At 41.9% G+C, this 20,117-nt stretch overlaps 2 protein-coding genes across 4 annotated transcripts in view; one reads left to right on the forward strand and one right to left on the reverse strand.

Moving 5' to 3' along the window:
* Window positions 1-2,395: 2,395 nt before the first annotated feature.
* ZNF365 (zinc finger protein 365) lies at window positions 2,396-19,111 on the reverse strand. Of its 3 annotated transcripts, XR_001522464.1 has the most exons (5): window positions 18,103-19,111; window positions 9,460-9,640; window positions 8,693-8,805; window positions 7,423-7,460; window positions 4,743-4,795 (listed from the first exon to the last, which is right to left on the reverse strand). XR_001522464.1 is itself a non-coding variant. In XM_015632511.2 (4 exons), exons 1-4 carry the CDS (start codon window positions 18,825-18,827, stop codon window positions 4,549-4,551), a joined length of 1,191 nt encoding a protein of 396 aa, XP_015487997.1. In that variant the 5' UTR covers window positions 18,828-19,111; the 3' UTR covers window positions 2,396-4,548. The 3 variants fall into 3 exon arrangements, 2 of the variants coding, with proteins under 2 accessions (XP_015487997.1, XP_018862696.1); XM_015632511.2 differs by lacking the exon at window positions 8,693-8,805 and having other exon boundaries at window positions 2,396-4,795; XM_019007151.2 differs by lacking the exon at window positions 8,693-8,805 and having other exon boundaries at window positions 2,396-4,795; window positions 9,389-9,640.
* Window positions 18,865-20,117, forward strand: part of RTKN2 (rhotekin 2) — a 51,536-nt gene continuing 50,283 nt past the window's right edge. Inside the window, exon 1 of the mRNA XM_033515556.1 lies at window positions 18,865-18,946. The gene's annotated coding sequence lies outside the window, so the exon portion shown is untranslated. The remainder of the gene's footprint in view (window positions 18,947-20,117) is intronic.

The following is a 20,117-nucleotide window of genomic DNA, read 5'->3' on the forward strand; positions in this document are numbered from 1 at the left end:
CAAGCCCCTAGAGCACAAGTTCCCACTGCAAGGCAAATAAGTATAGGTTGAACAAATACTATGAACAGAGTTTGGGGAATTTCTTGGAAACTTTAGTGCTAAAGTCTACTACTTCAATATTAGTAATTAGGTTGCAAAACATGTGTAAAGTGTGATTTAAGGACTGAATGTGTCAAGCTGAATCTATGCTGATGTTTTGTAGGTCAAATGCCCTAGGAAACAGCAGGCAGTAATGAGGACCCCTGTCGCCCTGAGAATCAGGCCTTTCGATATTGTTTTCATGATTTCTAGCCACTTTCCCAGGAAAGTAACTATAAACATAGGTGTTTATACATTCCATTAAAGATATGCCTTTTGATGGACGTCTCTCATGGCCAGTGTGGTTGGGAAGGTGGTAACCTGACTATCCAATCATTGCCGAAAACCTATAAATACTGAAAGAACAAGTAAACATTCTTCTTCTTTCATCACACTTCAAGCTGCATCCATGTGAATCATTTCATGTCCAACAGTGACAACCCCCATCCTTCCACTGCTGCCTTATGTATGACTCTGACTTTCCCTCATCTCATACCAGCATACACTAAATTCCTCCAACCTGTCATATTTATCTTTGAAAGTGACTTCTCTAGGAAGTGGAGTATCTCTCTTCCTCTTTCCTTTCAGCTCAGTAGAGTCTCCTCCTCTTTCATAACATTCTAAACAACTCAAAATCTGTTGAATATACTTTTTTTCATGATTTTATAAAAAATTCAAGCCAACTTTTACCTGCTTGCAGTGTGAGATGCTAGGACTGAGACAGTGAGGAGGGAAAAGGTTGTCAGACCAACAACTGCATTTAATTTATGCTGCTTGTTTTTCCTTCTCCTTGGAGAGATGTACAAATGAAAATTCAAGAGATCAGAATAAAAAGAGCATGGTTAGATGGAGGGTGTCATTAGCAACAAAATGGGAAAGGACATTTTGTTTGTGTTGCAGCAGGATCTATTTTTAAGAGCTTCATGAAGTAAAATAATTTCTGGGATTAATTTTTCTAAAAAACAATAAAAAATAATGCCCATGCTCACTGCAGAGAGTACTAAATAGTCCACTTCAGCCACTTCAATCAGGATGTATGGAAACAATCAGCATTAGTCTGAGGTAAGAACAAATAAAGGCAACTATCTGATGACGCAGAATAAAGAGAAAGAAGAACTGGATTGTTGCTCAAGTAGCTTGAAAGACACAGTGGCATTATTAGGGATGACAGAAGTGACAATTTGTTTGACCTAGTACCTGCTCTAAAGGGTGGCCATCTCTTTGAATATGAATATCTCACTGAATATTTGCAGTAACTCCCATTGAAACAAAACGTGTTCATCTCTTCTCTGGGTAGGGGGAGGCTGTTGTTAGTGCTGAGTCAGAGCTGGGGGGAGGAACTGGATGTCATTAAGTGCTCTGAAAACATTCTCTTCAACTGGCAGGAGCATCCCAAAGTGATTGTTTTTTTCTATGTATAGCTCTAATTAAAGGTCTGTGTTTCAATTAGTCTTGTTTTCCTGGTCTCTAATGTCACATGTCTGTCAGAACATTTTGTTTTAAACAGAAAGCTCACCTGTAAAGGCCCAGCCAGTACATATACTGTTCTGAGATATTTTTAGTTATAAATGAGGTAGGATTTTAAAGATGTATATGGGAATGAGGCATCCGGGTCCTAATGAAATTCACTTTGATGTGAGCATACAACCTATCAAGGTGCCTTCAAAGCATCTCAAACGGCAAAACATGGTAACTCTGCTTCAAATTCTTTTTCAAAGGTGAGTGGTCAACTTTGTCAGAACACTTTCAGATTTAAAAAATATTTTACAATTGTCATTTCCCGAGTTCAGAAGTCCCCACTAGCTCAAGCTGGTTACACTCAGCCTGGTGCAGGTATCTATTCTTCCCAAATATTGTGTCTGTTAATAAGACAGGAACCTGGATCCCCCATGGGAAAACCTCTCTTTCCAAGTCTAACCAGGGAGATACCTGATGAAATGATGGCTCTGCAACTGGCACTGTGTGGAGAAGACACCCTCAATGACATTCCCTGGGAGCCCCTCTGCCCTAAATTTCCTCTGCCTGACCCTTCCCTCTATCCCTCTCCCTCAGCTTTGGGCAGGTTATCTGACCCTGTGGGTCACCTCAAAAATGATTTTCAAGCACCAGTACAGTAAGAGAGCAGCATGTAACACATGTGAGCTATGCAGGGAAGATGGAATAGATGTCTGCAGGTTAATTGCTGGGAAGGGTCACAACCTGACTTCAATGCCATGCTTTATCTGAGGAATAAAACAAAGCCCAAGCTGCTGCTGCTTGGCTTTTTCGGTGCTGTTTTTGTAAGAAACCATGTATTTCGCAGAGTTAAATGACAAAGTAACTGAGAAATATATATTTATTATTAGAATGTTTCTATTCTAAAAGCTTTTACAGTACAATCCAATTTCTTTCTAATTACTGAACTGGCATTTGTTTAGCAAGTAAGGGTAAATTAAGCTTTGAAAAATTTAAAAACATGCAACTTCTCTTACTCTTTTCCTCTTCCTCCCCCCCAAAAGGACAACTTACAGTCAAGATGTTGGCATGATAAATGATAAAATAAACATCTCATTTGTGAACTAGTAGTTGCACTTAACTTTGGTGACTAACAGAATAGATAGGCATTTAAAAATAAAAATATTCTCCCAGTGTCAAGTGGCTAAAGAAACAAATTAATATATTTTATTTTATTATCTTTCTAATGTTCACCTTTATTATCTTCAGAAAAGATCCTTTTTTCAGTTTCATGGAAGCATGTGGGAAGAAATAGAAAAAGCTCAAGAATGCTTCAATCTTAGCTTTCCTATAAAGGTTGTAACACACAATCTGACCCAAGCCCATGCAATACAATGAACAACTCCTTTTCACCACACACAATGCCTAGCATAAGGCCAAGTGTGGCCTTGTGACATAGTTAAATAAATATTGAAATATCATTACAACCTAAATACCTGAATTGGTTTTACACTGTGACTTGCTACTGAAACAGTGTATCTGATTGTTCCATACACACTATTTAAAATAAAAGTGAGGAATAATACTCTTTCTTCTCTCTGCTACTTTCTGGGAGCTCTGTACACTGACAAATGTTCTATATCTCTAGTTACCTGATCCTAGCTAACTGATTGGTCAACTTCTGCTTTAAAAATATTGCAACTCGGGTGCTAATTGCAGCAGTAATCATAGTGATACATTGTCTTTTAATACTCAGTTCTGCTTACAGACATAATTATAAAAAACAAAAAACATTTTTCACAAATCCTTGTACACATACTGTAAAAATCACCTTCCACATAAACAATTTACATCTGTTATGAGTGTTTCAAAAATAAATCACATAGACCTGTCTCACCTATCTTTTCTACTTCTTGAGAAAACAGATCTCATCAGTTAAATCATCAGGATGTTTGTAACTGTAAACATGACATGAGGATTCATGTTACCAAAAAACTGTACACTTAAAAAATCATCTTGATAAATAGATTCTCTGATAAATAAGGATCCTTTTAATTGGCACAAACCAGTGTAAACACATACATTCCTGCTCTGCAGTCATCTTTAACTGCCTTGTACTTGGGTTCAAAGTCAGTAATCTGTCAGCCCTCTAAAGAATTTTCAGAGATAAAAATGTGAAGGATGTGGGTTATAATCATGGTTATTTGGGCCTCTAATGCCTGAGACCAAGCAAAGACATTGAACACAATGCCATGCAGTAACACACTGCTTTAGCCTGTCACTTGCTGTACCACTGCAGATAACCTGCTGCTGGCACTTGGCACTGACATTCCTCCTCTGGCCCAATTTGGCTTGTGCTTGTCAGGGCAGCTTTTGGTCTCCTTGCTAAGGGACACCTCAAAGGAGCCCAAACTTATACCAGCAGACAATGTGGCTGCTGGCAGAATCAAGTAGTTTAATGTATTCAATAAAAGATGGAAATGTACTTATAGCCAAAAACTCAGGGTAGCAATCTACTGCTGTAAACAGCCTTCAACGACTCCTACAACTTTGAGTAGGTCTTTTGCCTCTAAGTAGGTCTTTTATACACTGATCTTACACCTACCTATGCTGAAAGATTGAATATTTAGGTGCCAATTAAATGGATTCCTCTGAACTTCAGGAGTAACACAAATGGAAAATAAATTACCAGACCACATGTTGCCACTAAAACAATTAAACACACAGCCACAGTACTGCCCAGCAAGATAACTGCAGTCATTTGAAGTAAGCTCTATAAGTGAGTTAATAAATGAATAAATACATAAAGGAATAGGAAAACCTCCATATCAACTGAATAAAATGTCACTTTTTTTATAGTGCCCGAAGAGGTGCAACTAAATAATATAAAACTTCCATGTGTATATATTTCTGTATATTATATCTGATGTGTTTTGGCATGGTTAGATGGATAGGAAAAAGCAGGATGACTAACTTCATTCAATATTTGCTGTGTTGAAGCCAAGTTCCTATGTTGCTGTATATTGCTCACCGTTCCTATAGCGGTTTGGCCTTTTTACCTATTTTTGATTTTGCACTTGTTTTCCTGGCACAGCAGACTGATTCACCCTTCTTCTGTGCTCTCCATATTTCTCTTGGGCAATCAACAGATTCATAGAAGCATTTCACGGGCTGCAAGCTGGCTTTTTCGTCCTTTGTTTTTTTCAACAAGATCCTTCCTTTTTGAAAGGAATGTGGCTTTGCATCAGGGATATTATATGAAGCATGTTGGCTTCCTTGGCTCCTGAAATTAATAATAATTTATTATGAATAACTATCAATTATAAATATTATTAATTAAATAATATATTAATTATACCTATAACTATTAGTAGTTATTATTAATAACTATTATTCAGTCTTGCAAACTGATAGGTCCCCAAAATATCCCAAACCCTTCCATTTTTGAAGACATACTCTTGTTTTACAGAATGAGGCTGCATGTTAAAAACAGAGTTTTTAACTCCGTTGAGATGAATTACATTTCTGAGTATTCAAAAGCACTCCTCAGTAAAATAACCCCTACACGTGTTACTGGTGCACCCTTCATGTGTGTTCATCTACAGTTTTATTTTGATCAGAATTCTGCTGATTTTGGAGTGCTGAGACCTTACTGAGGTCTAGACTTCACGGTCTGCAGGGATTTTAAAGATGCACATGTTCACATCAATGTTCTGCAAAGAGTGAACACCCCTTGGTCTTCGGAAGACCACACAGCACCAGTAAGAGTAGAAAGTAGATTGAGGAACTGTAGAGACTTTGTGGAATCTCTGTAGTGCTGCCCTGGACTGCACCCTGGGAGCTGCTGCTTCAAATGGCCAATAGCTCAGGGAACTCCATGCTCTGCCTTTGTTCTGACCACCCATCCAGGGAAACTTTAGCTTCCCTTTTAGGCTTTGATTTAAACTGGGAGAAGAAGAAAGGGGAACACAAAAACTGGTGGGAAGAAGGCCATGAAAGCTTAAAGGCCAAAGTGAGCTGAATTCTTTTTCTCTCTGTGATGGTTCAAGCCCAGCAAGATTTGCAGGAATTGGTGAGCTCAGGTGGAGTGACAGCAAAGTGCTCAGTGCTGCAAAGGTTGAACCATGCACTCTGATCTGAAATATTACATCTAAACTGATTCCACAGTTTAGCTAAGATCATTATCATCCTTTTTAACATTCAATTTTTAACATTAACGTCCTTTCAATCTTGAAATGTTTTACAGTAGATACATGTAGTGTAACAGCAGAAATATGAACATAAAGCACCAGCTCATGTCTACCCAGCTCCTGTGACTGAAGTGAAGAGCAGATGTGCTGATGTACAAGTCAACCTCTTAAGGGATCCCATAGGGCTATTTTCCATAGCCTGTTATTTCTGAAAAGCATGTATCTGTAGTATTACTTCTTCTGGGAGTTAAATCATATTGCACCCTTGACAATGTCAGTTTTGGAAAAAGCTATGGTTGCTCACGTGTGTACAGTGTAAAGCCTCTCCTGCGCTTTAGGAAGATGAGAAGGATGTCATGGAAGTCTGTATTTATTGGTAGGAGGCAGTGGGTGCCATCTCACATTGTAGGAACTAAGTCTTACCTATGTAACAGCATTACCTGGTTAGCAGTTTTGCTAAACAGATTTCAGTAGGGGGAGGTTTAGGGGGATGAAATGCTGTGCAGGTCCAAGCTGGAGCTTGCAAGCACTGTGTCATCCTGGCCTGGTGCAGGCCTGGGCTCCGATCACTTGCTGGGGGTTAGGAATGACCTGTGTATATGCACAAGTGTTGGCCACTCCAGTTTACCATCAGTTCTTGGGTACTGTTTTTTACAGTTCATTACTTAGTTGTTGTTTAAAGATGCAGTATTCTGTTTTTCTCAGATGTTGTTATGGTGAAGAAGCTACATCATTTATTCCCAAAGCATACATAGGCATTATTGCAGGTGATATTAGGCGCACTGCTGCACTGAATGAAGCTATTAAAACCAGGTCAAGGTCAATATGATCTGAAGGGCTACCTAAAAGAGCTAAACTGTATTTAAATTCAACGACTTTATGGCAGAGAAGGATGGATGTTTGTCCCCATTTCACAGTCCAAGTAAGAAAGTAATCAAGATGGAGGAAGACGCAAATCACTGCATGTAAAATGCAAAGGCTGCCAGCTCCAGATGTTGGAAAGGCTTTTTCACTGAAAGCAGCACCTCCACAGCGTATGTGACTGCAAGAGATTCTGAACTCTTCTACTCATCAATATTCCTAATCTGTTGTGTTATGGAGAGTGACTTGTGGTGATGCAATGGGAAAAAGTCCTGAACTGGCGTACCCACAAGGAAAGGCTGCCCTGAAGAAGGGTGCACTGTCTGTCAACTTGGCCAAGCAGCACATGATGCTCCAAACCACCTGCTGGGACTCATGACCAAGTCACAAAGACATGGGAGACCAGCCCCAATTAGTTCTGCTGCTCCCAGGACAGCTGGTTGAGTAAGCTGAGATTTTTAGTGCCTATGCTTTGTCAAGGCACTTGTTTCTTTTTATGATTGTTACTGTCAGTTAGGAAATGACAACTGTCTCTCTCCCAGCTATAGAATGTTAAAAGACATTTTCAATTGAAAATTGAACTCTGTTTGCCAAAGAGATTGAGCTTTTGTAGCTTTGCAATAGGCTATTATAGTCAGCAGGAAGGAGTAATTTGTTTAATAGAAAATCAGCATTCTTTATTTTCTTCAGAGAATATCTGATTTTAGTTTAGTTTTAACAGAAATCTGTTTTTCTTCAATTACATGACATAAATATAGACCACATGCAGGTCCCAACCTATAAGGTAAAATGTAAAAGCAGAAATGCAAGCATGTCAACTTAGTGTATTTAAGTTAAAAAAAAAGGGAGATATACATACAGGCATCTGGGTTTCTTATTTAATGAAATGTCTGTAAACTGAAAAGAAAACAAAGCCAGGTTATTACTATTACATTTTCAAGTAATTAATGTACAATTAATTAACAATCAATTAATTAATATACACAATCTTTAAAATTGTATTTCCATTCTCACATGCTGTTAAAACTAGAACATTCAAAGAAACAAAAAAAGCTGCCTCTTTTACAGATTACTACTCTTCCATCTTATGAGCATGTTTTTAAAAATAATAATGTGTGAATTGTTAGTGGTTGGATTTTTCCCATTATTTTTATTGAAACTATAATCAAAGTAAATTGCTAAAGAAGTGTGGGCTGAACAGAGATCTTTCACATGAGATTAAACAGTATGGATACAATGAAAAGTAATTATTGTGTTCAAGATAATTAATAAATGGCAGTGGCTGAATAAACTATATGAATTAACTTTTTCTCAAATCCTTCAATTTTTCAGTGATACATTTCCTTTACACAAGTGGCCAGGAAAGTCCAGCTACAAACCCTTGGCTCTGCCAGATTTGCACTGAAGGGTGGAGGGTGAGGACACAAGAATTTCTCTTCCACTCCTGCAAATCCTGAGACCAACTAGGGTCAGCATAGCTTCAGTGCTAGCCCAAATTTGCATGGCTTCATTTTTTACAGCATTTTGGTTCAAAGTGTGGAAACACTGTCTAACCCACCCTCTTTTGGTGGGTGTCAGAAAAGGAGGTGTTTAATGCCAGCTAAGTTTAATCAATTTTAATACTAAAAATTCTTTATATTGAGCTTTCATCAGAGCTTCTACACTGAGACTTTGAAAATCATGTAATGAAGTCACTGAGACAAGCAAGTCAAATCTGGCATCTGAAAATTATTATGTTCTTGTAAATGTTCCTTCTGTCCCTGGTACTGTACACACTTTGCAGGCGGTTTTTTACCTAGCCTGACTTTGCTTGTCATCTGTCTTAGCTGGAGTCTGGAGCCATCTCATGGTACACTTTCCTGTACCTCCTGAAGGTCAGGATGGTCAATATTTGGATGGATGACCTTAGAGGAATGCTGAAGTTACTCAGAAAGCAGAACAGGTGCCTTAAAAATTAGAGCCCTCCCCAAGGGAAACTACTGAGCCTGGCATCATGATAAATACATCCAGAGAAAGGGAGATGATTTAATATCGAGGCCCATCTGACTGGTGCCCCATAATCTTCTCACAGATACTGTTTGAGATGCCTGCACTGGATTTCAGCTCATCTACATTTATTCAGGTCTTACCTAAAACTTGTTGTCTTCCAAGTAGCTCTGGGAACCTTTCCTTTCCACCACTGCATATCTGTTCAGTGCTGTGCATGATCAAATGCCTTCTTCTCACATCCCACGGTAAGCAACTACTTAGTACAGGCAGCATAGGGTATTCAATTAAATTGAAATGTTCCTTGGAAGTCTTGTGCCTAAAACTTGTCATATAAATGTAAAGCATTGTAGGAAAATACTGGGTTTAGGTATTTAAAATGAGGGCTTTTAAAGAAATAATGTATTTTAAAAAGTAACATTCTTGGATTTCTAATCCATGGGGTACAGGCCATTTCTAAGAGTCCCATGATAGGTTAACTACTAAAAGCAAGATGATTTGCCAGCAAGCTGATATATCACCTATAGGGATCTATGCCTTTCCTGAAGATAGGAAATTTTAGGCAACCCAAAAAGACTGCCAAGTCACATTAAGAAAAGTGTTCATGGCAAAGGAAACAGCAGCAATAGGCAAAGCTGGAAAAAATTTAAGTATCTATCAAATATTTCATTACTCTCCATTCTCCCTTAACCACCTTTGGCTACTGCTGCTCCTATGCTATCTGCTCCTTTCCCTCGTGTAAAGTGGAAGTTTAAAACACAAACAAAACACACCTAAGGAAACATTTCACAAATGCACATCAGCTGGCAGTAGCGATTAGCATGAGCCACTGAGCCCACCTGTATTCAAACTCCAGTACTTTGGCTCCAGGGGGAGGGTGACAGTAAAGGGTAGGACTCGGCTGGCTTACCACATTATCGCTGACATTGGTGTAGTTGCACACCATCTGCTGGTTTTGGTAATATTCTAGCTGCCTTTCTGCCAGATCCACACGCTGCAACAAGTTTTCAATGAAGTGCTGGAGCCTGGCTTTCCCCCGCACTTCTTTTTCTGCTGCTTCTTCCAGGAAGTGGTTGAAAGTAACAACTTCTCTGCAAGATGGAAACATTGCAAAGAGGCCACATTTAGATAACAGCAGGTTCCTGGTCTCACCATTGTCAAAAATTACTCATGCTTCTTCAGTTTGTCATGGCGATAGCCTGTGGTGGCTAATTACTCTTCTTCACCATTATCAGAAGATTACGACATTTTGTGGACAATATCAAGATCTGGAAGCCTGAATGCTGAATTTAAGTTTATGGACAGTGGGTTTAAGGTGGGGTTTTCTCACATTACTTCGTATCTTGGAAAAATAGTCTTTAGTGGTCCACAGGGTAGAAATATCATTAAGCATCACTTCTCAAGGTATATGGAGACAGCTGTATCTGCTTGTCAGTAATCAGGACACCATTTGCACCTCCACTATCAGAGGACTACTTGGGTGGAAGTTTGGTTATAGATTGAAGCATGTATTACAAAAGAAGACAAATCTGAGCATGTAGGACTTCCCTGGCTAATAAATACCTGGATAAATATTTTTTTACTCTGCCCATAAAGAGATGTTAAATTTTGCTTTGTACAAAATGGGTGGGAGTTGAGGGAACCAGTGCTTGCCAAACAAGAAAGGGCAAGATTGCTCAGTAGGAATCACCTGAGGAAAAAGCATTTTAAGTAGAAACTATGAAACAGTTTGTGGCAGAAATAACCTTTCAAATCTTAGCTTGTTTATAACAAATCCAAAGTTCTCTGCGTTTTGCTGTTTTAACTCAGCATAGTTGTAGTTAATTGGTTTTATAGTTGTTTCAACAGTGAGCTGATTTGTGCTATGAGTCAGGCACAAGTGGTCAGCCATGGACATTCACCTAGGATTCAGGCTGTTGCTTGCCTGCTCTATACTACAGCTGAGTTCTGTTTACATGGTTGATCTAATGGTAGGAATGAGGTAAAAGCACATATTGTTTGGACGAAGAGCACCGATGAATATTAGTTTATATTAACTTGCCCATAAAATATGGCTTAAGAAACAGAGAGGTAACTTGTTTGTTAAGATCAGCTAATCCATTTAATTTCAAGGCTCTGAACAGTTTTAGTGATTATTATCTTGCCCAGAACAACCTTATATTAAAGAGCCACTGAAGAATGCTTAGGGAGAAGTCAATCTAAACTCATTAAGGTTAATTTTAGGGCTTTATTGTAACCACACTTTAACTTCTTTGATTTCCTGATGGTTTTGGGTTAACATAGGAGCAATCTGAAGCCTTTGCCGCTTCATCAGGGTCCTCTTTTACAGGGCAGGGATCTCAAAAGCACAGCAACTCAGCAGGTTGGCTCCAAATCCCTCTCCTTTTGGGTAAGGAAGAGCTGTGCATAGCCTGGCTGGCTGCTGACCCTCCACTGGGGAGGTGAGAGAGTGGGGAGCTGCCAGTCTGGGACACCATGAGGATGTCCCTCCCAGAGACACAGTCAGTGGCTGAGTTTTGCTGCAGCAGGAGGCCACAAACATGAGTAACTGGCATTTTTTAAAAAGGATGATAGTTTCAAGAATGCTAACATTTGAAATTGTCTCAGCAAAGGTAATTAATAAGAATGAATTAATTGCCTGTTCTATGGCACAAATATCACCAACAGATTTTCCTTTCCTACAAATATCTCAATATGCCATAAGGAGGCCAGGGAGAAGCATCAGGAGAAGAAGAGACTCAATGTCAACAAATTCCTTAGTATTATCCTTGCTTTCTAGACTAAAAATAACTTGGCATCCTACATGCCATTATTTGTAGGAACTGTTATTAGCAGCAGTAGTAGCATATCCATAACTTCTCTCTGTTTAGCTGCCTCTGTACAGCCTATGAACCTGCCTTTAACAACTTTAATCTAAACATTTTCCTTTGGGCTGAAATACACTGTGTAAATTTCCTTTGGAATGACAGGAGTCAGAACACAACCACGCATTAGGGCTCTGTCACACACCTTGCACTGATAAGCAGCACTTCTGTTAGCTCAGCTACTTTCTTTGTTTCCACTTCATTCTCATTTCTCAGAAGAACAAGATCAAGCCCTGAGGAGTGACGGCTAATAGGTCTCTCTACTTGCTCCATCACTTCTTCCTCAGAGAGCTCATTTCATGCCACAGCTATGCCTTGGTTACCTGAAGGAAGTTCCCAGAAAAATTTTTACCCTCCTCCCACTGTGAACAATAGGGAGATGATTCAACAAACTCATGTAGCTTCCCGCAGCTGTTGTTTATCTGTCTAACTGCCTTTCTTGTCTCTTGTAGTTTGCCCAGACTTTTTCTTAGCCATACTGATGACCCTCTCCCTTTAATTTTATTTCTGGATAGCTGTGATGATTTTTTGCTTATGTTCTTTAGTTTACTTTAAATTTATTTCTCCAGACCTCTGCCAAGTTTTTGAGGATTATGTGACAGGATTTCTGTCTTTCACTCTCTATTCTTATGCTTGTAGAAAGATGGATGTCCACAGAGGCCTGACACTGCTCTTCATGAAGTCAGGGAAGCTGAACCTGTGAATATTGTGCGGCCTACTTGGTAGAGGCATAAACCAGAGCATAGCAGCATGGGCCCACTGGGCTCTGTGTCTTGACAGCACAGCCTTGTCAGCAGCATTCACCTGAAACAGGAATCATTTTGTTAAAGCCTGTCTCAGACCTGAAGCGCTGCCCTTTCTAATAAGAGGTCTCTGCTACCCTGCACTGACTCTTCTACATCTGGAGCACTTCTGTTATATTGAGAAACAGTTATGTGGAGTTATTAACTCCCCCTGAGAACTCCTCTGCTCTCATCTTTTCTTTACTGCTCTGCTATTCTCCCCAGCAGACTCCTGCCCCCTTTCACCCACCTCTGCACCTTGGAATTTGCTTATAAGATCCTGACACTACATTTTCTGAGTGGTGTAGATGATGCGTAGTGCACCCTACATCTCTTAAATTTCTGTAATCTCATCTGTTCATAGTTTACCAATACTAAGGTGTACTGTATGAAAAATGTTTACAGGGCTGTGACTGGGCAGCAGGAAGAAAGGCGGGTTTCTTGCTTTGTCTGGGGGTGTGCTCCTGTCAGATGAAACCTTTCAGGAAGAGAGAATTGTTCTTGCTACCCGATGAGCAGAGAATGTATTGAGCTGCCAGCAACAAGGTGAGGCTAGTGAAAGGGAAAGACAAGGGGGGAATGCAACCTGGGAGGTATCCAAGAGGAGCAGGAGGTGCCTGTACTGCCAGAGTGTCAGAAAGCTCTTCCCAAAGCCAGAGGAGTCATGGGGAAATTTATTGCAGTACAGCAGGCACCTCAGAGGTGTTCAGCTGAAAAAACAAGTTCAGGGTGAAGAACTCACTCTAAGTAAGAAAGTTGCAGCCAAAACTTTTATTTTAATCTGACGTTGCCAAGGAATTAACTTGTTACAGTTAACTAGACTTAAGTAGTTTGGCATTTTGCATCCTAACTTCAGCCTAGCCCAAAAACTTCTTTATGGAGGCTGAGATGTGGTAAATAAAGTTATAAATCATGGGCTGACTAGGTGACATTTATTCTTCTGCCTTTACCACTAGATTATTCAGCGTTCCTCTGGGAAGAGCAAGCTGCAATTCTTGTTTACTGGTACAGTTGTCAGCACAGAGATCCTGGGGTATGCTTAGTATTTATGTGACTTTCAGTAGCTAAGCATGTGACACACTGAGTAGATGCAGAGGGTGGGACAGCTCCAGCTCTTTAACACCTGACAAGAAGGGCTAATGAGTTCTCACATTGCAATCAAGCCCTCCCACGGATACATGGCACTGGCACCAGGACTGTGCACAGCGACACTAACACCTGCAGCTGCTCTGTAGGTGGAGATAAGCACGAGGCTCCATGCAGATTCTGCACCCCATAACAAATCACTTTAGGAAACTTCATTTAGCATAACTACCTAAAAAAATAGAAAACCAAACACATTATTTTACCTGAAGATGGGAAAATTCCTATCACAGTAAGTAGTAAACTTGTCAAAATATTTAATATGTAAATTCATTAAGTATTAACACCAGTGACCTTATCCATAACCCAACTGGTGTTTTTGCCTGAAGACTGCTTTTATTCATTAGGTTATGGTTTCACATTACCACACCACTAAAAGCACATTTAAGACATTCACACCTCCTCCCTCAGAAAATTATTGCACCCATTCAGTGGGCTGTGTTCTAGATCTGAGCCCTGAATTTACGGGGGTGACTGAAGATTTTAAGCTTTATTTCACAGAGCCATTCTGTGGGATAGTCATGTTAAGCTTAAACCCTTACAGCTGCATGGCAGGGAGTAATCTCTTGAGTAGGAAGATGAAAGAAAACAGGAAAGAGAGAGCAGGATTACATAAAACTGAGGGTGGGAGAACAATGTGTAATTGTAGTTGTACTCTGTTTAAAGCAAATCAAAACTGTTTTGATGTACAATTGAAATCCCGATTTTAAGGAAAGCTGTTTTAAAGCACAAATTGCACAATCTCTAAAAGCCAGTTCTTAATGCCATTGTCAAGATGTTATCTGCACAGATCATTTCATTAATTGCAAGCTTAAGGTGAAGCCACTGGCAAGAACAACTATTGCCCACAACAGCTATTCTGAAATAATCCTTGCATTCCAGACTGTGTCAGAGCAGAGGCATGACCAGTCTCAAAACAAATACATTAGACTGGTTAGAGAAATTACTGTGGGAGATATGGCAAGGTACAACATTAATGACCTTACTCTACGATTAGAAGACAAAGTGAAAATGTTTAAGTTACCACTGAAGGTAAATTCCAGCCAAAGACCATTGCTTCCAATGCTTACCCTGTTCAGACTTACTGAAAATCAAACTCTACCAGTTTCAATTTTCTTACATAACATCCAGAAACAATCCTCTATCAGTTAAGCTCATAGCTGACTTTTGTTTCAATGGCTTTCTTGGTATCTTATTCAACAAAGTCTTACACCCTTTGGGCATGCTTCTGTGGTATCGTTAAAATCACAGTACTCATTCTGATTCTCCTTCATCAAACATTGAATAATCCCTTTCAGGACACATTTTCTAATTAAATAATTCCTTTGCTCAGCAGTTCTGTTCTTAGAATAATACTATTTCAACTACATATTAGTACAGTGTTGTACCTCCAGCAGTCCTACCCCTCAACACACCCACGAGGGCCTCACACCAGTATCACAGCACACACCTGCATGTGTGAACATGCAGAACACACCACATTGGCACTGCCATTTTTGTAAGGGAACAAAGAAAATTTTATGAAAAAGGTATCTTCATTGCTTTGTTGGACTGCCTTATTTAAAACAAACAAAAAATAATCAACTGACAAGTCTAAAGAAATAACCCTACTGATTCTATAAGCTCTTGAAATGGGCAGCCTTGTTCTTGCTGATGGTCTAAACCAACACTCAGATGTTTCAGGGAAGGTGTTTTCTTTTTTCTGCTGCTTAGAGGAAAATATTTGCAGCTACACTAGCTCAACACCAATGCTAATTTTAGGAAAAGTTATCTATATTCACAAGATTGCTTATGAAAAAAAAAAAAATCCAAATAAACTGATGAAAGCACTTATTTCAGAAGGTCAGTAAGTATCAAAGCAGTTCCTAAGGGATGCCTTTGACTTTGCACAATCTGCAGTGAGAACTGCTTCTGCAATTTCCATTAAAGGAGTCTTGTTTGGCTTTCTAATCATCTGGACTTCTTCCAGAATCTTGAGATCCTCCTTTTTTGAAGGACAATGTCTTCTTAGCACACCAAGTAAGTTCTGAACACACAAAGCACTGAATACATAGACAGGTCTCAGAGTTTACCCACAGCCCATGAGAAAGCCAGACAAGTGTCACTGTTGTTACCAAAGTCATGAACACCCATTTTTCTCTCATCTACTACAGCACACCACCCAGTGCTTCCCTGCTGCTGCAGCAAAGCTAACTGTCCCAGTTAGTTTTTTAGAGATTTTTAGAGAATAAAATCTGAAAAGCTGCTATAGAACTATCAGCCCTGTTCTTACAAAACATTTTTTATACCTACCTTCCTTCCTAATTTGCTAATTATACAATGACTTTTCAATTGGAAAGCCAAACAGTGCATTTTTCTATGGCACCTTGTTATCCCCCAAGATGGGAAATGCAGGAACCATCCAAATGAGAAAAAAACCCAGCACACTCCCAGTTTTTCCCTAAGTGAATTCAACCTATTCTTACACCCTACCTCTCCTCCCAGTGCCCTCAGAGAAACTTCAGAGGCAATGCTGTGGGGCTGGGCACAGACACAGGCAATAGCATACCCTGACTCCCCTCCTCCCCCCTTGGTACTCAGGGATGATCTTTTTCCATCCTACCCACTACCACGCATGTTTAAGAGCTGTTCACTTATTCCTATTGCTGCTTTTGCTTCCAAGGCTTTTTGTTCAAAGTGGAACCAAAACCCTAAAGAGCAATATCCTGTACTCTGTGAAGTCTCTTGTACAGCTGCCTCTCCTGATTAGTGTTTCTTACTAGCCAAGTAACCTTCAGCCTTCCCTGTAATACCAACTTAAGAGCTACCTCATCATTGGTTTATGCATTCACCCTCCTTCTTTCAAGACTGGAATTCTAACAGCAATCATCTGAGCTCCTGCCTCTTTCCTGAGTCTGACAATGTCCTAGTGTGAAGGACAATGTTTTCCCACTTCTCATTCTGTATTCAGTCTTTTTGAGTCTCAAAACACCAGCCTGACAGTGCCACTACTAAGTAGTCTGCCAAAGAGCAATTGGCCTCTTCCTTGTTCCTTTTCCTAATACAGTTAAAAATCACAACTTAAGCTGTCTTTTTCTTTTCAAAGATCAGTGTCCTTCACCATCCTCCCATATCATACTCATTCTCTCTACCTGAATGACTCAATTGCCCCTTTCCTCTTTTCCCACAAGGTCTTTTCTTCTTCTATAGCATTGCAGAACTTTGGGTTTGTTCCACTGAATGGTTTCTTTCTCTCAACAGTCATGTTTTTCCTTTTGGGATCATAGTCTTGATTTTTTAAAACACATTCTGCTATTATTCTGAGGTAAGATTCATGCCACTTAACTTGAGATATCTGAAATTCTGCATCTGGTGTAAAACAGCTGCTTACCTGAGGTCTCCTGGTAGTCTGCAGAGGGAAGAAGGACCTCCAATAGAAAAATCCCTTCCCCTCTAAGATACTGTTCTAGAATAGGAATTCACACTGTGAAAGAGCCCAGGAGGGAAGTCTGGCCAGATGAGAATACCAAAACTACTTGAAACTGTGTTATCTTCATGGCTTCCCTCCAGCATACTTTCAAATCTGCCTTAGTTACACTGTTATCTTCAGCTTAAATCCTTCAATCTTCTCTTCCCAGAGAATCACCCAATACTTTAAAATGAGGGATTCTGTTGAATATCCCTTCAAGGAAGCTCTCAGAAGCTCAAGTTCCACCAACTTTATGTATCCCCTCTTCTGGAAAATCTACATCTTGCTTCAAGATAGATGATTCCTACTGCTGTGGATTTTTTTCTTGTCCTTAGGCTACAGGAAGGAGTAATGAAAGCACTCCAAACTTCCAACACTGAACTCCTACACCACCTTCTTTATTTCTTGTAAGATCAGTGTCATGGCAACTACCACTTCTCATCTTCCCTTTGTAAGCTGAGGAACTGGTTTAGAGACACACCATTACCAAGGCTCTTTATTTCCATTTCTCTAAAATAAGTTGTGTTGCTCTGAAAAGCCTGAAAGGTTTCAGCAAGTGCTGAATAAACTAAGTAGTTCATGTATAAATTATGAATCAGCTATCACTACATTTTTAATGGATGCATCATGAACATATTTTCAGATGGCTTAGGTTAGTCAGAACTCTGGCATCTGCTTCCCAATCCCATATAAGTGATTCCTGTTCCTCAGTTCTTGTGTCCATCTAAAACATCAGACATGAACTACATGGACATGGCCTTTTCAACACTGTCTCCAGTAAAGCTTCATTGATGCACAGGAGATTATTGCACTCCACAGGAGTGACCATGGTGAGATGGCTTAAGAGAAAATGTGCTATTTAGTATTCTCACATACTTCATCTACTTATCCACCTGTATCTTCTTAAAAAGACTATGCATTAGAGGTGTCAGTGTAAATCAGATTACATGATGATGACAGCTTCTACTTTTCCCTACCCCCATGAAACCAGAGGCACAACACAGGCATTAGAAAGTGCAGACATTAGTCACTGGGGAGTCAAGCATGAAAACCACCTCAGGGAGCTGTCCCCACTCTGTTAGTCACTAGGGAGTCAAACATGAAAACCACCTGCTCAGAGAGCTGTCCACTGCCTTGCACGGGACATGGTCACATGGGCTACAACTCTGGAAATATAGCAATCTGAAGCTGGTGAGCTCCGGGCTTCATAATCAACAAGCAACTGAGCCATTCCCTCTCTTCTCCCCCAAAGGCTGTCACTCACGCAGGAGCTGGCCAGCCTTCGCCAAGCCATGGGCTCTCGCCTCCCCACTTACACCTCTTTCCGGTGAAGCTCCTCCTCGGACTCGCTCAGTCGCTGCTTCAAGGCTGCGATCATCTCCACTGCCACATCCACCTGCCTGCTCAGGGCCCGCTCTCGCCGCTGCACCTCCTGCTTCTTCTGGGACAACTGCACGAACGCTGCCCGCACCTCCAGCAGCTCCGCCGTCTTCTGGGACAGCTCTTTGGTAAGCTTGTCGATCCGCCTCTCGATCGTTTTGTCCACGGCCTCTACCATCCTGTTAAACTTTTCTCTGACATGTGCCTCGAAGGAGGCTTTGGAATCAGTGGCCGGGAGGCCGGGTTTGGAAACCTTGCTGGGAGACTCAGCCGACACATAGCTGGCCAGGTAGGAGCCGGGCCGTTCCGCTCCCAGCTCCCGCGGCAGCTCGCCCTTCCCGCTCCCGTAGGACGCACCGCCCAAGTTCAGGTAGGGCCCCGCGGGCTGCGCGGCAGAGTCGCCGGGGCTCTCCGGGCTGCCCTGGGCTGGGGGCTCCGGCGGAAGCACCAGCTCCGTGTCCTTCAGCGGGGAGAACAGGCTGCTCCTGGCCAGGAGGCTGCTCTCCTGGAAGCTGTGGCTGTACTCCAGGTGCACCCGTAGCGAGGAGAGGCTCCGGAACCTGGTGTGATCGCCGCATCGCGGGCAGCGGAAGGGGAGGCTGACGCTGCCAAGCGGCTCCGGCCAGGGGTGCCCGCCTTCATCCCGGGCTGTCTGTTGCATTCCTCGCCGGGAGAGAAGAGCCCGTGTCCGCGCCCCACGGGAAACTTGGGAAACTTTCCCGACGATTCCTCAGGGGTACCGCGCCATCTCCGCCTGGCGCCCGGCGACGCGCCCACCCGGTACGGTATTCCAACCGCACGGCCGCACCGGCTCCGCTCGCCTCGGCCGCCGCCCGAGCCTTGCTGGAGCGGAGCGGAGCCGGGCCCCGGCTCGGCGCGGGCCTCGGCCGCCCGCAAGGTCGCCGCACTTACCCGACTTGTTGCTGGGGGAGGCAGCGGGGCGGCGTTTTCAGCAAAGCCGTAAATCAGCCCGCGGGGCGGGGCGGGCGGGGCGAGGATGCGGAGCGGGGACGCGGAGCGGGGAGCGGCTGGGATGCGGAGGCGTGGGGAGTTCTTGCGGGCGGGCGGGCAGGCAGGCAGGCATGGATGGATGGATGGATGGATGGATGGATGCGTGGATGCATGCGTGGGTGCATGGGTGCATGCGTGGGTGCATGCATGGATGCGTGGATGCATGCGTGGATGCATGCGTGGATGCATGGATGGATGCGTGGATGCATGGGTGTCCGCAGCCGACGGGGGCATGATCTCGGGGCCGGAGTCGCTTCCCCGAAGCGACCTCCTCCTGACCCCCCTGCCGTGAGCACCTGGAAGGGAGCGTTCGCGGGGCTTTGCGAGCTCCTGTCAACACAACAAAGCAGTGAGTGAGCTGCGCGGGGTGTGTTGGGGAGATGCTGAAGGATAACTCGATTTAAAACACTTAAGCAGCAAGACACGACTGGCACGTGCAAATAAGTATAATCTGGCCTTAGCTTTCGGGGAATATAATTAACTGTGTGATTTTAAACCTATATTTAAGAGACAGAAAATTTTGGGGGTATTTTGTTTGCTTAGCTTTTTTTTCAATTTTACCCACCCCAATTTAGTCTCAGTATTTAGGGAGGGGAACCAGTAATAATAATACTTCCGTTTAGAATATGATGAATAGATGCCATGTAGAACGGTTTGGGTTGACCTTCAAAGGCCTTCTAGTCCCATCTTCCTGCAACAAGCAGAAATATCTTCAACTAGATCAGGCTGCTCAGAGCCCTGTCCAACCTGACCTTGAATGTTTCCAAGGGTGGGGCATCCACAACATCTCTGGAAACCTGTGGCAGTGTTTCACCGCTTTCATTGCGCAGAATTTCTTTCTTATATCTAGCCTAAATCTACTTGGGGTCTAAACCCATGTGATTGATGTAAGAGAACCCTGCCAATACATCCTCTGAATAGGGAGATGTGCTTCTGAACT

The sequence above is a fragment of the Parus major genome, chromosome 6, assembly GCF_001522545.3.
Source record: "Parus major isolate Abel chromosome 6, Parus_major1.1, whole genome shotgun sequence".
Classification (NCBI taxonomy): Eukaryota; Metazoa; Chordata; class Aves; order Passeriformes; family Paridae; genus Parus; species Parus major.